Source organism: Zootoca vivipara, chromosome 10 (assembly GCF_963506605.1).
Source record: "Zootoca vivipara chromosome 10, rZooViv1.1, whole genome shotgun sequence".
In the NCBI taxonomy this organism is placed as follows: Eukaryota; Metazoa; Chordata; class Lepidosauria; order Squamata; family Lacertidae; genus Zootoca; species Zootoca vivipara.
In genome coordinates this window covers 74,702-98,308 of record NC_083285.1, presented here as the reverse complement: position 1 = coordinate 98,308, position 23,607 = coordinate 74,702, and the positions used below count along the sequence as shown (strand labels likewise).

The window sequence follows — 23,607 nt, the reverse complement described above, 5'->3', positions numbered from 1 at the left end:
TCCTGAACCTAAATCGTCGGCGTCCCTTGAACCTAACCCTTCCAAGATCAGTGCTAAGCTTGCTGGAAAAATTAGATTAGGAATTAGATTTAGGATTACGAATTAATGGGGGTCCTTGTCACAATAGCGGCTCGATGAGGGGTCCTCGGGAAAATTTTGGAGGGAACCCCTGTTCTAGAGGATATGTAGTTGCCAGTGCTTCAGCCCCGCCTGTCAGCTCAGCTGTTTGGTTTATTTCATTTACGGGGCATTTGCAAGTTCTGCAAGGGATTACCTTTATATCCCATAGAATCATAGAATCCTAGAGTTGGAAGAGACCCCAAGGGCCATCCAGTCCAACCCCCTGCCGAGCAGGAAACACCATCAAAGCATTCTTGACAGATGGCTGTCAAGCCTCTGCTTAAAGACCTCCAAAGAAGGAGACTCCACCACCACACTCCTTGGTAGCAAATCCCACTGCCGAACAGCTCTGACTGTCAGGAAGTTCTTCCTAATGTTTAGGTGGTTAAGTTCTTCCTAATGTTGAGGTGGAATCTTCAAAGCAACAGGAGTCCTGTTGCTTAAACCAAGGTATATGAGAGCTGCCTGCAGGTATTCATAAGAGGGACAGTGGCACTTTGCGTGTGCTCAGAGGCTACTCCCCTTGCTCAGTGAAACACAATAGGATCCAGCCCCAGGGGATCCACATTCAGTCCTGCTTCCTTTCTGTGTGTGCATTTGGCAAGCCTTTAACTATGGCCTCCCTAAATTAAATTCATAGAATCATAGAATCCTAGAATCCTAGAATTGGAAGAGACCCCAAGGGCCATCCAGTCCAACCCCCTGCCGAGCAGGAAACACCATCCAAGCATTCTTGACATATGCCTGTCAAGCCTCTGCTTAAAGACCTCCAAAGAAGGAGACTCCACCGCACTCCTTGGCAGCAAATCCCACTGCCGAACAGCTCTGACTGTCAGGAAGTTCTTCCTAATGTTTAGGTGGAATCATAGAATCATAGAGTCATAGAGTTGGAAGAGACCCCAAGGGCCATCCAGTCCAACCCCCTGCCAAGCAGGAAACACCATCAAAGCATTCCTGACATATGCCTGTCTATCAGCAGAGTTGTAGAAGCGTAGCAAAAACCCCTTGCTTAGCACGCTTGTCAGGCATCTATTTGCCTGCATCCAAGTCCAAGCTGCGTAGCAGATAACTGTCCAGTGCGCTCCCGTTGCGCAGTTTCTGCTTCTATCACGAAAGTCAAGCCTCGTTTCTAAACGTCTCGGAATTCTTTCTTCTGAAGTTTAGATAACAGTTCAAACTGCAGCTTGTAGCAGCGGAAACTTTCCAGCTTTCAGCGCCTATGAAATAAATCACTTTCACTCCCTTGTTCATTAAAACAAGTAAGATTTATTTCTTAAAACAACTCCAACCTGGGGAAGATAGATCCATCCTGGATGGAAGCTTCAGCACAACAGACAGAACAGAAACAGACGATGTCATATATACAGATACACAATAGCAACAGGTACTACTTCCTGTTTCCTGTCTATACGACACGTCACAAGCCCCTCGTGATACAGGACGACTGCTGAGCTATAATCCTCAGCTCACACCCCCTCTCGTCCTGCATCGCAGGGGTAGCGTAAAGACTTCCTTACGCAAGACACAAACCTTTGCAGAATCCATTACGTCTCCGGAAACCCAAAGATTTGGTGAACCCAACTGCCAGGTTCCCCTGGCTCGGGCAATCCCTCAGTTTTGCCAATCCTGCGTGGACGCCTTGGCAAACGTTCCGAAAACGAATGTCAGCGCGTTTGGCACTGGTTACAACGCAACCAGTCTCAGTAAGCAACAAACAGAGCCGGTTGTCCTCCCAAACCGTGATGGGTTGGCAACACTCCCCGTTGACCTTCTGGACCAAACATTGGCAAACCTGAATCGCTCCACAGACTCCTGACAGAGCGTCATACTCAGTCTCTGCAGAGAAAAGAGTAATAAAGCTTTGACGCTTGGAATAGCGTTCCATCAGAGCATCATCATACTTCATACCTATCTCAGTTGCTGACTCCCCGTCCTGCAACTTGGCCCAGTTGCTGCCAGACCAGCACGTGTCCTGTGCTGTACTCATAACTGGCTGCCTAAAACACAACTCCTTAGTATCTCCCAGATACCTAAGAACTCTCTTTATGCCATTCCGGGCATGCACACTGGGCTGTGCATCCTCTTGGCTAAGCCTCTTCATAGCAAACATACCAACTGGTTTACTCCACTGAGAAAAACTCAACAAACTCCTTAGAGTTGATTGGAACATCGCGGGGCTCTGGGACTCAGAGTGTTCCCCGAACTGACTATCCTCAACAAAACAAATCTCTAAGGGTGTTCTGATACTAGCACTATCAGTCTTCTTGAACTTTGCAACCAACTGTTCAATCTTACCTTCCTGCCTCAGCAAGAAACTGTGATCCGCAGACCTGTCAATCCTGACACTTAGGTAAACCTTCACTGGACCTAATTCTTTGAGCTTAAAATACCTGCTAAGCTCTTGTGCAAACCAATGCACCTGTGCCTCTGTATTTGCAATGCATCTGATGCTATCTACAAAACAGAACACAAGAATTTGCTTCTGGCTAGACCCTGCCAGATAAAAACAACTATCAGCAAATTTCTCTTGGAAACTTATACCTTCCTGTCACAGATGGGGTGTTGGCTACTCCCGAGTAAGCACTCCACACATCCTCTGGATTTTCATAGTTTTATTGTGCATGCTATATACAGTGGTGAGATGTCTCAAATCATGTCTGCTCTGCATGGGGCAGAAGCCCACAATGGCGTCTCGTGGGCTCTGACCCCCCTTTTAAGACTCCAAACGCCCCTCCTCCTTGCTCTATGGGTCCTCCGTGGTCCCAAACCAGGCTCCTGAGGTGCCGTTCTCTCTCCTCCCTCCTTTCCACCCCCTGCTGAAGCTAGCTCCTCCCCTGCTTCCCTGCTACCAACCTGGAGCTGAGCCACCAGGACTCTGCAGAGCCCTGGACCCGTCTTAACCCTTCCTGTTCCTGATTTGAACTCCCAGACTTGCTGCTGCTCTCCCATCTGATGGAAGTAAGCAGAGTGGGCTGCTCTCTGCAAGCCCTCTCTCTTACATCCACCCCCCCTCCAGGCTCCCCCCCCCCTTTCTGAGGCCTGGTTTGCCTGGTCTGATGTCTGTAAAGAGGGCTGGAAGCCTGACAGGTCTTCCTCCTCTGTAGTGTGTGTAAAATCCTGTTCCCAGTCGGTGCTGGGTGGCTGGTCCGTGTAGTTCCTTCCGTTGTCATCCTCCTCCTCCCTCTGGAAAATTGCTTCCGATTCCCGGAGGGCTCCTTGGGTCTGCGTCTCCCCTGCTCCCCACCTGGGATCGCCCTCCCCCTCTGTGTTCCCTGTGCTACTGACGTGTGGTGGTTTGGGTCTGTGGGAGAAAGGAGCGTGCAGTTCCAGTGTGCGGTCCTCCCCTTGCATGGTGTGCGTGGTTGCCTCCGCGTTTTGGGAAGCAGGAGTGCCCTGCCTGGCCATCAGACATTTTAACCCCCCCTCCCCCCACCGGGAGCCCGGGCTCGCTGTGGCACTGTAGACCTCCTCCTCTTCCTTTCTTTCTGGAACCTCTTGGCTGCCTTCTCCCTCCACCCTTCTGTCTAGTGTCTTTTGTGTGATTTCCTCCCCCTCCCTCCTGTCAGCGTCTTGTGTTGGATGTGTGTCACGTCCTCTGAACCTTGGGCTTTCCCTAAAGTGTGAGAGCAAAGACCTGTGACCCACGGGATGGACCTTCCTCGCTGTAGGTACTTCCCCCCTGAAGGTGACAGGGTTGATCTGTGTCAGAACCTTGAAGGGCCCCAGCCTTCTGGGTGCCAGCTTCTTCCCCCTTCCCCCCATGGGAAGGCCTTCTGACCACAGCCAGACCCTGTCCCCTCCGTGGAAGACCTTCTCCAGTCCCCTGTGATGGTCTGCCCCCTCCTTGTAAGCCTCATTGCCCCTTGCCACGTCTCCATCCAGTTGTTGGTGTACTGTCTCCCTCCTCTCACCCCATGCCTCAATAGGTGGTCCCCCAATCTCCCCCTCCCCCTGCCCTGGGAAGGCTCTGGGGTTTCGCCCAAGACTGGCCTTACTGGGTGTGAGCCTCGTGAAGACATGTACTGCATGCCCCTCCGTGGGGTTGTCATGATATTGCCTGAGAATCTTCCCTCTGAGGGAGTCCTGGGGCATATACCGGGCATCATTGCTAAAGAGTAACCCCTCTTTCTCTGCAAGCCCTTCCCCTGCCCCCTCTCCCTCCCTCAAGTCCCTCCGTATGTTCTGGGTAAAAGTGTCCTCTTTGGTGAGTTGGCTCAGTTTCTCTTCCTGCATCCCCGCCTCTGCGTCGTTCCATCCGCCTGGGGAGCTGATGTGGTGCGATCCTGAGGATTCTCCTTCTTTCCTGCAGTGCTCCATGCCGTCTGCATCTCCAAAGGTGAGATCTCCCTGGCACTGGCTGCCCACAGGGTCATGGTCAATTAAGTCAAAAGCTAGCACTTCTGAGTGCCTATTCACTGTCCTCTTCAGAGAGGGGGTCTGTTGCGTGACCTCCCCCTCCTGCAATTCCCTGCCGTCTATGGCCGAGACGCTCATGGGAAGCTTCCTTGGGAAAAGGGGAATCTGATTCTGCCTAGCAAAGTCCACCGATAGAAAATCATTGCTGCTGCCCCTGCAGAGAAGCCCGACTGTCTCCTGGGTCTGGCCTCTTGGTAGCTGCAGACTTACTTCCATCACTTTGCCGTGCTGTGGGGTGTTCCAGGAGGGCTCTGTTGCTCTTCCTCCGCCTGGCCACTCCCCTCCTGATCTGGCAGCCAGGCTGGCTCGTTTCCCCACGCTCCAGTTTGCATGTTGAGCTCTTCCATCTTTGTGCCTGCCTGCTCTCGCCATTCCTTCCTCTGGGGGCAGTGTTCCACCCAGTGGCTGGACGCATTGCAAAGGAGCCATCCCCCACCTTTCTCTTCTTTCTGTTTTCCCGCGTCAGCGTTTGAAAGCACCCGCGCGCGGGCTTTATCCCTCTGCATCACATCTGGTGGGAGGGGTCTGTGCTGGGCTGCAGCTGCCTCACCAGGACTGTGTGGGGACTTGGGGTGGCCGCCTTTCCCCTCTGTCTGTCCCTCCTGTCCGGAATCGCCTTGCACTCCCTCCTGCGCTTTCATGGCACCATGTCTCTCAGCCTCAGAGCCAGCTCGTGCTGGGGGTCGCCCTTCAAAGTGCTGGCCCGTGACGGCACCCTGCTCATCAGCCCTCCCGAGTGTCCTCTCTGCTTGTCCAGCCTCCGCTCCTCTGGCCTGGCTGTGTTCAGAGCTGCTCGGTTCACTAAGCCTGGCTTCCCCTGTGATTGGGCGCCTACCTTGTCTTTGAGCTGTTCCATAGTTGCAGGGTGCTGGCTGCAGCTTGCTCTCCGCTGCTCCCCTCATGCATGCCAATCCTTCCTTGGCATCTCTCCTTTCCGTTTCAGATGCTGCCAATTCCATGCCTGCTGCCACGTTTGCAGCTCTCTCTCCTCGGGGCAGCCATCAAAGATTGTGGGCTTGCTGTCACAGATGGGGTGTTGGCTACTCCCGAGTAAGCACTCCACACATCCTCTGGATTTTCATAGTTTTATTGTGCATGCTATATACAGTGGTGAGATGTCTCAAATCATGTCTGCTCTGCATGGGGCAGAAGCCCACAATGGCGTCTCGTGGGCTCTGACCCCCCTTTTAAGACTCCAAACGCCCCTCCTCCTTGCTCTATGGGTCCTCCGTGGTCCCAAACCAGGCTCCTGAGGTGCCGTTCTCTCTCCTCCCTCCTTTCCACCCCCTGCTGAAGCTAGCTCCTCCCCTGCTTCCCTGCTACCAACCTGGAGCTGAGCCACCAGGACTCTGCAGAGCCCTGGACCCGTCTTAACCCTTCCTGTTCCTGATTTGAACTCCCAGACTTGCTGCTGCTCTCCCATCTGATGGAAGTAAGCAGAGTGGGCTGCTCTCTGCAAGCCCTCTCTCTTACACTTCCAAACCTTCATCCAAACTTACGGTTGACTGCTTCAAACCATAAATGGGTATATGTAACTTACAGACAACATCTGGCTTACTGATCTCAAACCCTTGTGGAGATAGCGTGTACAGCATATCCTCCAACGGTGAATTCAGACAAGCGTCACTGATGGTAAAAACAAAACTTTCCTGAGCAGCTGTAGACAACAAAGATCCTAGCGCTTCAGGTACTGCGGGTGCAAAACTCTCAGAATGCAACTCCTCCAGCTTTGAGACATCTCTGGCTACAAACCTAGCCCTGTACTGAGATTCTCCAGTTGCCGTGGTTTTAAGCTTAAACACCACGCGACTATGTACAGCACGGTGGCCCTCGGGCCGCGCCACTGTGAAAAACACCTTCCGTGCTTCCATGGAGTCTAACCCCATCTGCATTGCCTTGTACCACTTCCTGGTCACCTCCTCAGGCAATTGATGAACTTCCTCGAAGCTTTCTGGCTCACACTGATCCATACAAGTCCACAGACTAGTGGCTGTATATCTGTCAGTAGAGATCCTTTTCGTGGCCCTCTCTGACCTGCTCAACCTAGCAACTGCATCCTCATCTGACCACGTCACGATGAAACCTGCTTGAGTACCAATGACCTCAGGAAATGCATAGCGCGAACTACTGCGCGTGCTGTTAGCTCCTGAATCTTGGCGCGGGAACAACCTGCCCCTATTGGCTTGTCTACCAGTGCCTGGCACTGGAGGTGTGAGAGTGTTCCTAGGCTCTTGCTTTGGAAACCCTCCCTGCTGTGCATTACGCTGGGCAGCGCTGAGCATCCAGCTCGCGTGTCCAGCACCTAGCACAACAGTACCTGTGGATGGAGTACTGGCTGGTTCACAACCAGACACAGCCTGTCCATCAACACTAGAACCTGCCAAAACTGTAAGCACATCAGGACTGTAGTGGATAGGTATCCACACCTGTGCCTCACAGAACTCAATGCTATCGCTGAGTATCACCCGTGACTCATCAATTTTTCCTGGGCGCACGAACAACCAAAACGTGGAACAAAGTTCGTATCCCACAAAAACTACCTTTCGGGACCTGGGACCGTCTTCAGATTGCATCACAAAGACTCCCCATTCAAACAAACTCAAGGAAACCTCTGGTTCCTCGCTACATAGCAACAAATAGGATTCACACCCTACCGTTGAATTGCATGGCCAGAACTTCCTCAGAAAACTGACGACAAAGACTATAGCTGACAACGTCTTTCCAAGAATCGTATCCTGTCCAGCTATTGCACAGCCTTGTAGCCCCCTGGGAGCTGACAATCTGTGCTTGCTTCCTTCCTGTGGAAAGAAACCTTGCAGTGTGCCCTCAGCACAAACTGATCCATGATCGGCCTGAAAACAAAACACCTTACAGGCAAACTTTAGCTTCACAGCTTGAACCCACTCACTAACCAAGCCTAACTCCTTCCCTGTACTCCTGAGAGGTATGGTGAAGCTCATTCTGGTTTGGCCATCTGACAGAAATATTTGGGTTCCGCCCATACGGAGCGCTTCCCTTGGTCTACAGGAATCCATTTGAGTCAGCATAGGTGCCTGACTAGAAACATTGGCAGACCTGGAACCTTCACATAATGTAACTTTGGCTTGTTGACAAACAACACCAAGAACCTTAGAGCATGTCAAGACGTTACACATCTCTGGTTGTGTATCTGTACCTGTACCTGGTACCTTCTGCACATCACTTACGTGCGCACAACCTTGTTGCCACAAGTGGGCGCAATTGTGGTGTGGACTAATGTTGGCACCCTGAACCTCAGTCGTGCCTGAGATGATTTTACCTGTCACAAGGATAAAAAACTCATTCACATTGCATTTCACACACATCAACAATCCACCCTCCATTGAGCACATTGAGCACATAACATCCTCAGAATGTACATTGCAACTATCTTTCAACAAAGACAAGACAGATTACATTTCATCAATGGCAAATCAAATACATCAATATTAGCAATATTAGCATGTACAGAGTGAAACTTAATGCCATTTGCAAAACTTAGTCCTCTTCCAGGGAAAAAGTTCTTGCAGCTCAGGACTTCACCACCAGGGGTCTGGAGTCCAGAGCGTTGCTTAGCAACTGGCACGCCACTTGCTTCATCTCTTGCTGCAACAACAAGATGACGGAACTCACCTGCTGACCGATTGCCAGCACACAAGGTTCCCAAGCTGGTGGTTCCCTTGCCATTCACAGGCTCCTCCAGAGAACACGTTATCTGGTGGTGGCCCAGCTGGCGACCTTGGCCTGTATCTTCTTCAAGATGACGTAGGATGGAACAATGCCCCTGCTCATCAACAATGGAATCTTCCAGGACTTTGCACACGGGCCCCATTGCATTCCTGGGAACTGAGCAGCCTTGCACAGTGTAAATTTCCATGCCTTGGTCAAAACAGCCCTCGCAAGTAGCCTTGCCTTCAGCTGTGGCAAAACAGCCCTTTGCAGCAGCAAAGCCTTGCCTAGCCATTCTGAGAAACTGTGCATCACAGGAAAGCTCCAAAACAGCAACAAACAGCTGGGGGACATTTTGGACATCTTCAGCCCAATTGGCTCTGCCTTGTGCCAAAACAACCCCCACCTTTGGGGTTGGGCATGCAGGGATCGGCCGTGGATCCTGGCTGACTGCCAAGTCTCCATTTGGGAGCGTAGCAAACTTGCTTTCTTTCCCATTTGTCCACCTTTCAGCAAAGCCTCTCAAAGCATTTGCTTCCTGTCTGCCCACAGCAGGCCAGCCCCCTCTTCTCTCCCTTACTCTCTCTTCCCTGGGAGTGGGCGTGACCACAGCATTCCATGCTGCGCCACGGGAATTTAGCAGGAGTGCTGGGGTGGCATGCCCTCTGGCAACGATGTGCAAATAGGGCAAATGAAAACCTTTGAAGCTTGTGCTGCTATCTTTAAGCAAACACTCCTTCTCATTTCCCGGGACTGTCAGCTTACTCACGTGTCGCATCGTTTCCAACGGCTGGAGTCTCCTTCAGCAGACGGACCTCCGGAAGAGAAGATACCAGCGAGATTGATGCACCTTGTTTGCACAACCTCCCAGCTGGAATTTTTACGGCTTTCCAAAGAGCAGCAACTTTTCCACAGCAGTTCATAGGCTTATGAAAGCTGTATTGATTGGATCCATAACCTATCAGCAGAGTTGTAGAAGCGTAGCAAAAACCCCTTGCTTAGCACGCTTGTCAGGCATCTATTTGCCTGCATCCAAGTCCAAGCTGCGTAGCAGATAACTGTCCAGTGCGCTCCCGTTGCGCAGTTTCTGCTTCTATCACGAAAGTCAAGCCTCGTTTCTAAACGTCTCGGAATTCTTTCTTCTGAAGTTTAGATAACAGTTCAAACTGCAGCTTGTAGCAGCGGAAACTTTCCAGCTTTCAGCGCCTATGAAATAAATCACTTTCACTCCCTTGTTCATTAAAACAAGTAAGTTTTATTTCTTAAAACAACTCCAACCTGGGGAAGATAGATCCATCCTGGATGGAAGCTTCAGCACAACAGACAGAACAGAAACAGACGATGTCATATATACAGATACACAATAGCAACAGGTACTACTTCCTGTTTCCTGTCTATACGACACGTCACAAGCCCCTCGTGATACAGGACGACTGCTGAGCTATAATCCTCAGCTCACACTGTCAAGCCTCTGCTTAAAGACCTCCAAAGAAGGAGACTCCACCACACTCCTTGGCAGCAAATCGCACTGCCGAACAGCTCTCACTGTCAGGAAGTTCTTCCTCATGTTGAGGTGGAATCTTCTTTCTTGAATCCATTGAATCCCCAGGGGTTGATCATAAAGGAAAGTCTGGGGAAAAAAAACCCCCGGAAAAGCCCTTTCTATACTGAACGGCCCCAATCTCGCAAGACCGCAAGACAGTCCCGTGAGAACTCACGAAAGCCTCCCAGAGTCTTCGGGTGACCGTCCGAAGAGCTTCAAAGGCAAGGTGGAGGGCTTAAGAACAGCCCTTTGCAGAAGCAGTTCTTGAAGCCCCTCTGCCTTACTTACCCAGGCTCTGGGACAGTTTTGGAGACTTCTGCGAGAACTCATGGAGCCATCTGGGATCCTGCAAGTGTCTCCAGAGGCCAGCAAGCAAAGTTTTCATGCCCCCATTCCGTTGGTTGGTTGATCAAAGGCCTGGAAACGATGCCTTATGAGGAACGGCTTAGGGAGCTGGGTATGTTTAGCCTGGAGAAGAGAAGGTTAAGGGGTGATATGATAGCCATGTTCAAATATATGAAAGGATGTCATATGGAGGAGGGAGAAAGGTTGTTTTCTGCTGCTCCAGAGAAGCGGACACGGAGCAGTGGATTCAAGCTACAAGAAAGAAGATTCCACCTCAACATTAGGAAGAACTTCCTGACAGTCAGAGCTGTTCGGCAGTGCGATTTGCTGCCAAGGAGTGTGGTGGAGTCTCCTTCTTTGGAGGTCTTTAAGCAGAGGCTTGACAGGCATATGTCAGGAATGCTTTGATGGTGTTTCCTGCTTGGCAGGGGGTTGGACTGGATGGCCCTTGGGGTCTCTTCCAACTCTAGGATTCTATGATTCTATGATTGATTGAGTGATGATCTGTGTAAAGTTGCGATTGCGTCAGTAAAGTCGCTGTAAGTTGTGATCCCCGTGCATTTTGTAAAATTGATACGCCGCTTGATTATAAAGGAGGAACCTCAAAGTGGCTTATGAAACAATAAAACAAGGACCTTGTCAGTCGAAAATAGATATTTTGAATCATTAAAAGTCACGCCTGTTAATTTCAGTGGTTCTCCATTTTCCTACTTAGAATCATAGAATCATAGAGTTGGAAGAGACCCCAAGGGCCATCCAGTCCAACCCCCTGCCAAGCAGGAAACACCATCCAAGCATTCTTGACATATGCCTGTCAAGCCTCTGCTTAAAGACCTCCAAAGAAGGAGACTCCACCACCACACTCCTTGGCAGCAAATCCCATTGCCGAACAGCTCTTACTGTCAGGAAGTTCTTCCTAATGTTGAGGTAGAATCTTCTTTCTTGTAGTTTCATAGAATCATAGAATCCTAGAGTCGGAAGAGATGTTGGGAAAGATGGAGGGCACTAGGAGAAGGGGACTCCCTGGAAAAGACCCTGATGTTGGGAAAGATGGAGGGCACTAGGAGAAGGGGACTCCCTGGAAAAGACCCTGATGTTGGGAAAGATGGAGGGCACAAGGAGAAGGGGACTCCCTGGAAAAGACCCTGATGTTGGGAAAGATGGAGGGCACAAGGAGAAGGGGACTCCCTGGAATAGACCCTGATGTTGGGAAAGATGGGGGGGCAATAGGAGAAGGGGACTCCCTGGAGGAGACCCTGATGTTGGGAAAGATGGAGGGCACTAGGAGAAGGGGACAACAGAGGACGAGATGGTTGGACAGTGTTCTCGAAGCTACGAACATGAGTTTGACCAAACTGCGGGAGGCAGTGCAAGACAGGAGTGCCTGGCGTGCTCTGGTCCATGGGGTCACGAAGAGTCGGACACGACTAAACAACAACAATTTTTGGATAATTAATAAAATGTTATTTTTTTTTAAAAAAAGGAAGCTTACTGGCAAAAACAGTGACGTTGTCTTGGTAGGCTTGATTGAGGGTGTAGTTGACAATACTCTCCTCATCCGGAAAGCCCTTAAAGATGTCCACGCTGACCTGGTGGTGGAAAAAAGAGAGAGAGAGATTTCATCAGGGGAAGCCGCCCAGAGCTGCAGACGTCTTTTCATCTTAAGCCCTGTTTCTGTCATGGGTTTATTTATTTTCATAGAATCATAGAATCATAGAGTTGGAAGAGACCACGAGGGCCATCCAGTCCAACCCCCTGCCAAGCAGGAAACACCATCAAAGCATTCTTGACATATGGCTGTCAAGCCTCTGCTTAAAGACCTCCAAAGAAGGAGACTCCACCACACTCCTTGGCAGCCAATCCCACTGCCGCACAGCTCTTACTGTCAGGAAGTTCTTCCTAATGTTGAGGTGGAATCTTCTTTCTTGAAGTTTGAATCCATTGCTCCGTGTCCGCTCATCTGGAGCAGCAGAAAACAACCTTTCTCCCTCCTCCATATGACATCCTTTCATATATTTGAACATGGCTATCATATCACCCCTTCACCTTCTCTTCTCCAGGCTAAACATACCCAGCTCCCTAAGCCGTTCCTCATAAGGCATCGCTTCCAGGCCTTTGACCATTTTGGTTGCCCTCTTCTGGACACGTTCCAGCTTGTCAGTATCCTTCTTGAACTGTGGTGACCAGAACTGGACACAGTACTCCAGGTGAGGTCTGACCAGAGCAGAATACAGTGGTCCTATTACTTCCCTAGATCTAGATGCTATACTCCTATTGATGCAGCCCAGAATTGCATTGGCTTTTTGAGCTGCTGCAACACACTGCTGGCTCATGTCAAGTTTGTGGTCTACCAAGACTCCTAGATCCTTTTCACATGTACTGCTCCCAAGCCAGGTGTCCCCCATCCTGTATTTGTGCCTTTCATTTTTTTTGCCCTTACATTTCTCCTTGTTAAAATTCATCTTGTTTGCTTTGGCCCAGTTGTCTAATCTGTTAAAGTCATTTCGAAGTGTGATCCTGTCCTCTGGGGTATTAGCCACCCCTCTTCACAGATGTTAGATGCCTGTTCGTACAGCCGCCCTGGTCAGTATTGTTGTTGTTGTTGTTTAGTCATTTAGTCGTGTCCGACTCTTCGTGACCCCATGGACCAGAGCACGCCAGGCACTCCTGTCTTCCACTGCCTCCCGCAGTTTGGTCAAACTTATGTTCGTAGCTTCGAGAACACTGTCCAACCATCTTGTCCTCTGTCGTCCCCTTCTCCTAGTGCCCTCCATCTTTCCCAACATCAGGGTCTTTTCCAAGGATTCTTCTCTTCTCATGAGGTGGCCAAAGTATTGGAGCCTCAGCTTCAGGATCTGTCCTTCCAGGGAGCACTCAGGGCTGATTTTCTTCAGAATGGAGAGGTTTGATCTTCTTGCAGTCCATGGGACTCTCAAGAGTCTCCTCCAGCACCACAATTCAAAAGCATCCATTCTTCGGCGATCAGCCTTCTTTATGGTCCAGCTCTCACTTCCATACATCACTACTGGGAAAACCATAGCTTTAACTATACGGACCTTTGTCGGCAAGGTGATGTCTCTGCTTTTTAAGATGCTGTCTAGGTTTGTCATTGCTTTTCTCCCAAGAAGCAGGCGTCTTTTAATTTCGTGACTGCTGTCACCATTAGATGCCTGTTCGTACAGCCGCCCAGGTCAGTATTACTATTCCCATATTACCTATCTAGGGGACTGAGGTTGAAAGAGAGGTGCCGGTCTATGTGTGGCTCTGCCTCCTGTCACTACGCAAGTGGTGACCCAGGAGAGAGTCTCCCTGCTTCCAAAATGCTCTCCAGCGGCACCTACTCTAATCTCACTTCGGCATCCAGCAAAAAAACTTCTTAATCTCCTAGGCTTTAAAACAACCAAGCAAAGCCTGGAGAAGAGAAGGTGAAAGGGTGATATGATAGCCATGTTCAAAGATAGGAAAGGATGTCATATGGAGGAGGGAGAAAGGTTGTTTTCTGCTGCTCCAGAGAAGCGGACACGGAGCAATGGGTTCAAACTGCAAGAAAGAAGATTCCACCTCAACATTAGGAAGAACTTCCTGACAGTAAGAGCTGTTCGGCAGTGGGATTTGCTGCCAAGGAGTGTGGTGGAGTCTCCTTCTTTGGAGGTCTTTAAGCAGAGGCTTGACAGGCATATGTCAAGAATGCTTTGATGGTGTTTCCTACTCGGCAGGGGGTTGGACTGGATGGCCCTTGTGGTCTCTTCCAACTCTATGATTCTATGAAACAAAACTACTTTAAGCCACCATGGGAATTGCGTGTTTATCTGTTGTCATTTGCCATCTTTTTCTGGCTGTTTTCCTGTTTCTTAAGTCTCTTTCTTTATTACATATAACTCTAATAAATGAATAGGTAAAGGTACTGTTTGTGGGGCACAGGAGGCGGGCGGGTATGGAGGACTCCCTGGTCCTGAATGGGGTAACTGTGCCCCTGAAGGACCAGGTGCACAGCCTGGGAGTCATTCTGGACTCACAGCTGTCCATGGAGGCGCAGGTCAATTCTGTGTCCAGGGCAGCTCCATCTGGGACGCAGGATGAGACCCTACCTGCCTGCAGACTGTCTCACCAGAGTGGTGCATGCTCTGGTTATCTCCTGCTTGGACTACTGCAATGCGCTCTACGTGGGGCTACCTTTGAAGGTGACCCGGAAACTACAACTAATCCAGAATGCGGCAGCTAGGCTGGTGACTGGGAGCGGCCGCCGAGACCACATAACACCGGTCCTGAAAGACCTCCATTGGCTCTCTGAGCACAATTCAAAGTGTTGGTGCTGACCTTGAAAGCCCTAAACGGCCTCGGTCCAGTATACCTGAAGGAACATCTCCACCTCCATCGTTCTGCCCGGACACTGAGGTCCAGCACCGAGGGCCTTCTGGCGGTTCCCTCGTTGCGAGAAGCCAAGTTACAGGGAACCAGGCAGAGGGCCTTCTCGGTGGTGGCGCCCGCCCTGTGGAACGCCCTCCCACTAGAGGTCAAAGAGAATAACAATGACCAGACCTTTAGAAGGCATCTCAAGGGAAGCTTTTAATGTCTGATGGATTTCTGTATTTTAATGTTTTGTCGGAAGCCGCCCAGAGTGGCTGGGTGAACCCGGCCAGATGGGCGGGGTATAAATAATAATAATAATAATAATAATTATTATTATTATTATTATTATGGGACCCAGGTGGCGCTGTGGTTAAACCACAGAGCCTAGGGCTTGCTGATCAGAAGGTCGGCGGTTCGAATCCCTGCGACGGGGTGAGCTCCCGTTGCTCGGTCCCAGCTCCTGCCAACCTAGCAGTTCGAAAGCACGTCAAAAGTGCAAGTAGATAAATAGGGACCGCTCCGGCGGGAAGGTAAACGGCGTTTCCGTGCGCTGCTCTGGTTCGCCAGAAGCGGCTTTGTCATGCTGGCCACATGACCTGGAAGCTGTAGGCCGGCTCCCTCGGCCAATAATGCGAGATGAGCGCGCAACCCCAGAGTCGGTCACGACTGGACCTAATGGTCAGGGGTCCCTTGACCTTTACCTTATTATTATTATTATTATTATTATTATTATTAAAATCCAAACTATCATAAATTCAGTTAATATTGCCAAAAAAACAAACAACCGTTCTGGTCTTGCACACCTCTTGCGCTCGCGCAGTCCGTGACATTGCGCCTGCTGTGTTTCACTAAACATGAAAGGAAGGCGAATGGCGGTCGCGGCTGCTGTCTAGGGGCCACGGAAGCTGGCCTCTTGGCCTGACCCTGTCCCCTTTCGTCCTGGCAGGTGATGAAAATGATGGGGCTGAACAACGCGGTGCATTGGGTGGCCTGGTTTATCACAGGGTTTGTCCAGCTGTCCATCTCCGTCACGGCGCTGACCGCCATCCTCAAGTACGGGAAGGTTTTGATGCACAGCGACGTCTTCATCATTTGGCTGTTCCTCGCCATCTACGCCGTGGCCACCATCATGTTCTGGTGAGTTAAGGGAGGGACGGGGAGCGGAGGCGGGTGGCGAAAGCTAGATTCGAACAGGGAGCTTCCTGATTCACAGCTCTTGTTTCTCGAGTGGGCAGTGGGACATGACCAGTAGGGTGGGTCCTAAAAAACTTTTTTTGGGGGAAAATGTCTCCTCCCTCGATCTTCTATCAGGCGTACGGTATGAACATAGTCCAATTTCAAATTGGGGACCGATCGGTTCATGTTTAGACCCTGCTCCTCCAGATTGAAATTTTTGCCTCGCTATGAGCGATGAAAACGTAGGAATTGGACTCATTTATGTTAAATTAAATTAAATTAAATTATGTTAAATTAAACATACTCAGTATGTTAAATTGTGAACTAATCGACATCAATTTTAGGTTTTATGTAGAGCAATAAGAGTTGCCTACTCTTATTTTCTGCAATATTTATTTATTTAACATGTTGATAATTGACGTGAAAAACCAAGGGTTTGGAACAAATGATATGGAACAGTTAAGCAAACGGTGTGCTAAACAAGGAAACATAAACATTAAACAATAATGGATTAAAACTTCAAGAAAGAAGATTCCACCTCAACATTAGGAAGAACTTCCTGACAGTAAGAGCTGTTCGGCAGTGGGATTTGCTGCCAAGGCGTGTGGTGGAGTCTCCTTCTTTGGAGGCCTTTAAGCAGAGGCTTGACAGCCATATGTCAAGAATGCTTTGATGGTGTTTCCTGCTCGGCAGGGGGTTGGACTGGATGGCCCTTGTGGTCTCTTCCGACTCTAGGATTCTATGATTCTATGATTAGGAAGAACTTCCTGACAGTAAGAGCTGTTCGGCAGTGGGATTTGCTGCCAAGGAGTGTGGTGGAGTCTCCTTCTTTGGAGGTCTTTAAGCAGAGGCTTGACAGGCATCTGTCAAGAATGCTTTGATGGTGTTTCCTGCTTGGCAGGGGGTTGGACTGGATGGCCCTCATGGTCTCTTCCAACTCTATGATTCTATGAAAACACCACTCATGTTATGTGTTGCATCCAAACATCACATTATACTTAATTACTTAGGTATAAATTGTACTAAATGCTTACATGTTGTGTAATTAATAAAATTATGCCTTATGCAATATTATACATTGTACTTGTACACCATAAATGCTAAAAATATGCTTTTATGCCTTACACTAAACCTCTATTTTGGTAATAAGTAATTAATTGACAGTAAGAGCTGTTCGGCAGTGGAATTTCTACCAAGGAGTGTGGTGGAGTCTCCTTCTTTGGAGGTCTTTAAGCAGAGGCTTGACAGGCATATGTCAAGAATGCTTTGATGGTGTTTCCTGCTTGGCAGGGGGTTGGACTGGATGGCCCTTGTGGTCTCTTCCAACTCTACGATTCTATGATTAGGAGGAACTTCCTGACAGTAAGAGCTGTTCGGCAGTGGGATTTGCTGCCAAGGATTGTGGTGGAGTCTCCTTCTTTGGAGGTCTTGAAGCAGAGGCTTGACAGGCATATGTCAAGAAGGCTTTGATGGTGTTTCCTGCTCGGCAGGGGGGTGGACTGGATGGCCCTTGGGGTCTCTTCCAACTCTAGGATTCTATGATTCTAAGTATAATGTGATGTTTTGGTGCAACACATAATATGAGTGGTGTTTTATTGTTTAATATTCATGTCGATTAGTTCACAATTTAACATACTGAGAATAAATGAGTCCAATTCCTATGTTTTCATCACTCGTAGCGAGGCAAAATTTCATTCTGTAGGAGCAGGGTCTAAATATGAACCGATTTGTCCCCAATTTGAAATTTGACTATGTTTATACCATACGCCTGATATAAGATCGAGGGAGGAAACATTTTCCCCCAAAAAAGTTTTTTATGACCCACTCTAATGATTAGGGAGGTCGTTTTTTCTCCCACTTGCTTGAAGGAGGCAGAAAAATGACCAGATGTGGGTTCCTTCCCTACCTTGGGGGCTCAGCTCGTTTTTCTGCCTCGCTTGATGCTGGACCTGTTTCTACTACCACACGTCTTCTGGCCTTAGGAATAAAAAAAACCCTGTGCATTGAAAACTAGCAGGTCAGGGAGAAGGTGAGAGTAGAAGCCACCTCTCTGATATGCTAGTTTTCTATAGAATCATAGAATCATAGAGTTGGAAGAGACCTCAAGGGCCATCCAGTCCAACCCCCTGCCAAGCAGGAAACACCTTCATAGCATTCTTGACATATGGCTGTCAAGCCTCTGCTTCAAGACCTCCAAAGAAGGAGACTCCGCCACACTCCTTGGCAGCAAATCCCACTGCCGAACAGCTCTTACTGTCAGGAAGTTCTTCCTCATGTTGAGCTGTTCGGCAGTGGGATTTGCTGCCAAGGAGTGTGGTGGAGTCTCCTTCTTTGGAGGTCTTTAAGCAGAGGCTTGACAGGCATCTGTCAAGAATGCTTTGGCGGTGTTTCCTGCTCGGCAGGGGGTTGGACTGGATGGCCCTTGGGGTCTCTTCCAACTCTAGGATTCTATGATGGCCACATGACCTGGAAGCTATACGCCGGCTCCCTCGGCCAATAATGCGAGATGAGCGCCGCAACCCCAGAGTCGGTCACGACTGGACCTAATGGTCAGGGGTCCCTTGACCTTTATATTATATGTATGGCAATCTTGGGTGGTCTAATGAGAACGGCTGTATCCAAAAACATTGCCGCTTGCTCTGGGATTGGCTAACTGAAGCAGAGCGAGCCGAAGAGATTCAGCAGAGCAGTAAGGGAGAGAGTGTGTAACGGGATTAGGCCCTTCCTAGGCGCTGTGGTTTTTTTTTTCAATTTTTTTTTATTTTTTATTTAATTAAACACAAACAAAAATTTCATAATCTCAACTTCGCCTCCAATCTTGGTGTTTGACTTCCTCGGTTCCTCCTTACTGCGATTCATAACATATTAATCTGTTTGCAATGTCTACTTCCTATTCCTTTTTTAACTTGGATTCCATATATTTATACCTTACTCCATCCATAACCTTCATAGATATTACAATTTTCCTTCAGCGCAAATCTATTTTCGTAAGCTGCAGCTCCCTGTATCTGTCAATGACCCTTTCTTTTTTTTAAAAAAAAATCTTTTTTATTAAATTTTATATAACATTTTAAAAAAAACATAACAAATTAGAACAAAACATCAAAAAACAAACAAACCCAGATATGGTTACAGGTAGGTATCTGAAGAAGTGCGCATGCACACGAAAGCTCATACCAAAATAAAAACTTAGTTGGTCTTTAAGGTGCTACTGAAGGAATTTTTTTATTTTACTTAAACCCAGATATACACAACAATAAAAACAATAACCTCATATCATCGTACATCATCTTGTTAAATCATTGTCCCTTTTGCTTCCCCAAGTCCCTTCTTACTGATTTTCATTTTAAATTCATCTATAACAGTTTCTAACTCATTTCTTTTAATTTTCACCATCTTCACTTTCCCCCCCTACTTCGTATTAATCTCAATCTTTTGTTTATAACTCTATTTCCTCCTTTATAATAAAACAAAAAAATTCCTTCAGTAGCACCTTAAAGACCAACTAAGTTGGTCAACCTCCTTTATAATCTTCTCTTCTTTTTCCCTAATGCCTTGACTTCGATGTTTCCCTAGATATTCAGTCTTTCGATTCTTAAAAATAGTTCCCTAAATATACTTTGAATTTTTTTCCAATCTTCCTCCATTCTCTCGTCCGCCTGATCTCGGAGTCTTCCTGTCAATTCTGCCAGTTCCATAAAGTCCAACATTTTCATTTGCCATTCTTGTAGAGAGGGTAATTCTTCTTTCTTCCAGCTTCAGGATTGTTCTCCTGTACTATTTCAGACACGTGGTTTATATACTTATGTATGTGTTTGCCTTGTACATTTATGAGTATATATATATATGACCTTAGAATTCCTTTTTTAAAAAAATATTTTTTATTAAATTTTATATAGCATTTAGAACACGTAACAAATTAACACAACAAAACATCAAAAACATCACAAAACCAAAAAATTAATAAACAAGATACAACAATAAAAACATTAAACACACACATCATCTTATATCATCTTTTTAAATCATTGTCCCTTTTGCTTCCCCAAGTCCCCTCTATCTGATTTTCATTTTAAATTCATCTGTAACAGTTTCTAGTTCATTACTTTTAATTTTCATCATCACATATTTTTCTTAATTCATCTTACTCTCAGTCTTTTATTTATAACTCAATTTCCTGCTTTATAATCTCCTCTTCCCCCCCCCCAATGCCTTAACTTCAGTGTTTCCCTAGATATTCAGACTTTCAATTCTCAAAAGTAGTTCCCTAAATATAATTTGAATTTTTTCCAATCTTCCTCCATTCTCTCGTCCGCCTGATCTCGGAGTCTTCCTGTCAATTCTGCCAGTTCCATAAAGTCCAACATTTTCATTTGCCATTCCTGTAGAGAGGGCAATTCTTCTTTTTTCCAATATTTCGCAATTAATATTTCCAATATTTCCTCGCCGCTGTGGTGGCGTACATAAACAAGTTGACATCTTTCTTTGGGATTTCCTCCCCAACTATTCCAAGAAGGCCTCTGGTTTTTTCAAAAATGTATTTTTATAGATCTTATTCATTTCATTATAAATCATTTCCCAGAAGCCTTTTATCTTGGGGCATGTCCACCAAATATGATAGAACGAGCCTACTTCTTCTTTACATTTCCAACACTTATTGTCGTCCTTGTGGTACATTTTCTTTTTTCTTTTTTTCCGGATTAAAAAAAGTATTTTATTGTTTTCCATTTAAAAATCACACTATACAACAATATTACAAAAAAAACCAATGTAATCATATATCTGTCTTATACAAATCTAACAAAAAGAGAAAATACATAATCACAATAAAGAAATACAAACCAGTAAGCCTGTAAAAGTATATGCCTCATCTAATAAACTCAGAAGAGGCGAGGGAAAGGAGAAAAAAGGTAACGATGAACAGAAAGGAAAATTCAAAAAGAAAAAGGGGAGAAGAAAAGGAAAAGAAAAGAAAAGAAAGAAAAAGAAGGAAAAATTGAGGTTTGACTTCCCGTTACTTCTCTGTACCTCATACGTTACATTCTATTTCACGGCGCGAATCTTAATTTACATTTACATCTTATTCCTCAAATGTTCTATTTTGGGCTCAGGTACGCTCTGCTGGTTGGCTTAATTATTTCATTTGTGGTACATTTTCGCTAATTTAACCGGGGTCAAATACCATCTATACATCATTTTCATTCAATTCTTATCAAGGACCCTTTCTTGTTGCTCGACTTCTATATTATTCTTTTTCAAATCGTCTTTAAAACTCTTCCGATCTCCTTCCACCGTTTTTTCTCGCTGGTCTCGAAGTCTCCCGGTCAGGTTGGCTAATTCCATGTATTCCCTCATCGTCATCTGCCATTCTTCCACCGTCGGTATTTCTTTCGTCTTCCAATATTTCGCTACCTAGGCGCTGTGGTTAAACCACTGAGCCTAGGGCTTGCCGATCGGAAGGTCGGCGGTTCGAATCCCGGCGACGGGGTGAGCTCCCGTCGCTCGGTCCCAGCTCCTGCCAACCTAGCGGTTCGAAAGCACGTCAAAAGTGCAAGCAGATAAATAGGAACCGCTCCGGCGGGAAGGTAAACGGCGTTTCCGTGCGCTGCTCTGGTTTGCCAGAAGCGGCTTTGTCATGCTGGCCACATGGCCTGGAAGCTGTGCGCCGGCTCCCTCGGCCAATAATGCGAGATGAGCGCGCAACCCCAGAGTCGGTCACGACCGGACCTAATGGTCAGGGGTCCCTTGACCTTTACCTTTAGTGAAAGATATATTCAAGACTAAGTCCCACTGAAGGCCATCGAATGGGCCTTAGTCATGGCTTATCTAAGCCCCAGGGGGGTAGAATCATAGAATCATAGAATCATAGAGTTGGAAGAGACCACAAGGGCCATCCAGTCCAACCCCCTGCCAAGCAGGAAACACCATCAAAGCATTCTTGACATATGCCTGATAAGCCTCTGCTTAAAGACCTCCAAAGAAGGAGACTCCACTACACTCCTTGGCAGCAAATTCCACTGCCGAACAGCTCTTACTGTCAGGAAGTTCTTCCTAATGTTTAGGTGGAATTTTCTTTCTTGTAGTTTGAATCCGTTGCTCCGTGTCCGCTTCTCTGGAGCAGCAGAAAACAACCTTTCTCCCTCCTCTATATGACATCCTTTTATATATTTGAACATGGTTATCATATCACCCCTTAACCTTCTCTTCTCCAGGCTAAACATACCCAGCTCCCTAAGCCGTTCCTCATAAGGCATCGTTTCCAGGCCTTTGACCATTTTGGTTGCCCTCTTCTGGACACGTTCCAGCTTATCAGTATCCTTCTTGAACTGTGGTGCCCAGAACTGGACACAGTACTCCAGGTGAGGTCTGACCAGAGCAGAATACAGTGGTACTATTACTTCCCTTGATCTAGATGCTATACTCCTATTGATGCAGCCCAGAATTGCATTGGCTTTTTGAGCTGCTGCATCACACTGCTGACTCATGTCAAGTTTGTGGTCTACCAAGACTCCTAGATCCTTTTCACATGTACTGCTCTCAAGGCAGGTGTCTCCCATCCTGTATTTGTGCCTTTCAATTTTTTTGCCCAAGTGTAGTACTTTACATTTCTCCTTGTTAAAATTCATCTTGTTTGCTTTGGCCCAGTTGTCTAATCTGTTAAGGTCATTCTGAAGTGTGATCCTGTCCTCTGGGGTATTAGCCACCCCTCCCCATTTGGTGTCATCTGCAAACTTGCTCAGGATGCCCTCAAGCCCATCATCCAAGTCATTGATAAAGATGTTGAACAAGACTGGGCCCAAGACAGAACCCTGTGGCTCTTCCCACTAGTCACTACTCTCCAGGAAGTACTCAAAGAGTACGATTCCTGCCTCACTGCTCTCCTCCTCTTCTGACGATTCCTCCTCTTCACTGTTGTCCACATCCTTTGGAGGAGGAGCCATTTTCTTCTGTTTAGGCAGGATTTTAACGTTCTTGGCGAGCTTCACCACAATGGTGGCGGGTTGTGTCCGGATGTCTAGTGTGTCGAAAGAAGCCTCCGCTCGCTCCTCTGGTGGACCCTCTTTTGACTCGTGAAGAGCGGAGGCTGCAGCTAAGGGACCCCCCATCCCACCCCCAGATCAAGGGGACCAGGGGCGTAGCCAGGATGAAAATCAGGGGGGGCAAGGGGCGGGGAGCAAGGGGTGGGGCCACATCGGAGCAGCCCGAAATCGGGCTGCTCCGACTCCCTCCTCCCCCTCCGCGATAGGAAGGGACGAGGGGGAGCCAGGATCAGCCCGAAATCGGGCTGCTCCGACTCCCTCCTCCCCCTCCGCGATAGGAAGGGACGAGGGGGAGCCAGGATCAGCCCGAAATCGGGCTGCTCCCCCTCCCTCCTCCCCCTCCGCGATCGGAAGGGACGAGGGGGAGCCAGGATCAGCCCGAAATCGGGCTGCTCCGACTCCCTCCTCCCCCTCCGCGATCGGAAGGGACGAGGGGGAGCCAGGATCAGCCCGAAATCGGGCTGCTCCGACTCCCTCCTCCCCCTCCGCGATAGGAAGGGACGAGGGGGAGCCAGGATCAGCCCGAAATCGGGCTGCTCCGATCCCCTCCTCCCCCTCTGCAATCGCTGGGGCAGGTGGAGGGAAAGCCCCAGAGCCGCGCAAAGCGGTTGCCTGGCTTTCCCTCCGCCCGCCCCACAGCCAGCCAGGGAGAAGGGAGACGGCACCGGGCGGGCAGTGGGGCAGGCTGGCCAGTGGCCCTGCTTCTAGGGGGGGCAATTGCCCCCTCCTGCCCCCCCTGCCTACGCCCATGAAGGGGACCCTCAGGCATACACAGTAACTGCTATCTCCTCTCAGGACCCAGCTTGGAAAATAGATGATGGGTGATGGGAGACAGACTGCCTTACAGAAGCCAGACACAAACCATTTTACTATTTTGAGAATCTTTCTTTCGATGCCAGTTTCAGTTGCCTCTAATGAAAGGAGTTTTTA

General features: G+C 48.2%; 2 protein-coding genes across 2 annotated transcripts in view; one reads left to right on the top strand and one right to left on the bottom strand.

The window, feature by feature from the left end:
* LOC118083826 (NADH-cytochrome b5 reductase 3) overlaps positions 1-9,562 on the bottom strand; it is a 33,691-nt gene extending 24,129 nt beyond the window's left edge. The window contains exon 1 of the mRNA XM_060279462.1: positions 8,993-9,562. Coding sequence (XP_060135445.1) covers positions 8,993-9,001 — 9 coding nt within the window. The 5' untranslated portion in view covers positions 9,002-9,562. The remainder of the gene's footprint in view (positions 1-8,992) is intronic.
* A 5,699-nt stretch (positions 9,563-15,261) lies between these two features.
* The window catches only part of LOC118078892 (ATP-binding cassette sub-family A member 2-like), a 58,872-nt gene continuing 50,526 nt past the window's right edge, over positions 15,262-23,607 (top strand). The window contains exons 1-2 of the mRNA XM_060279411.1: positions 15,262-15,598; positions 15,773-15,779. Coding sequence (XP_060135394.1) covers positions 15,411-15,598; positions 15,773-15,779 — 195 coding nt within the window. The 5' untranslated portion in view covers positions 15,262-15,410. The remainder of the gene's footprint in view (positions 15,599-15,772; positions 15,780-23,607) is intronic.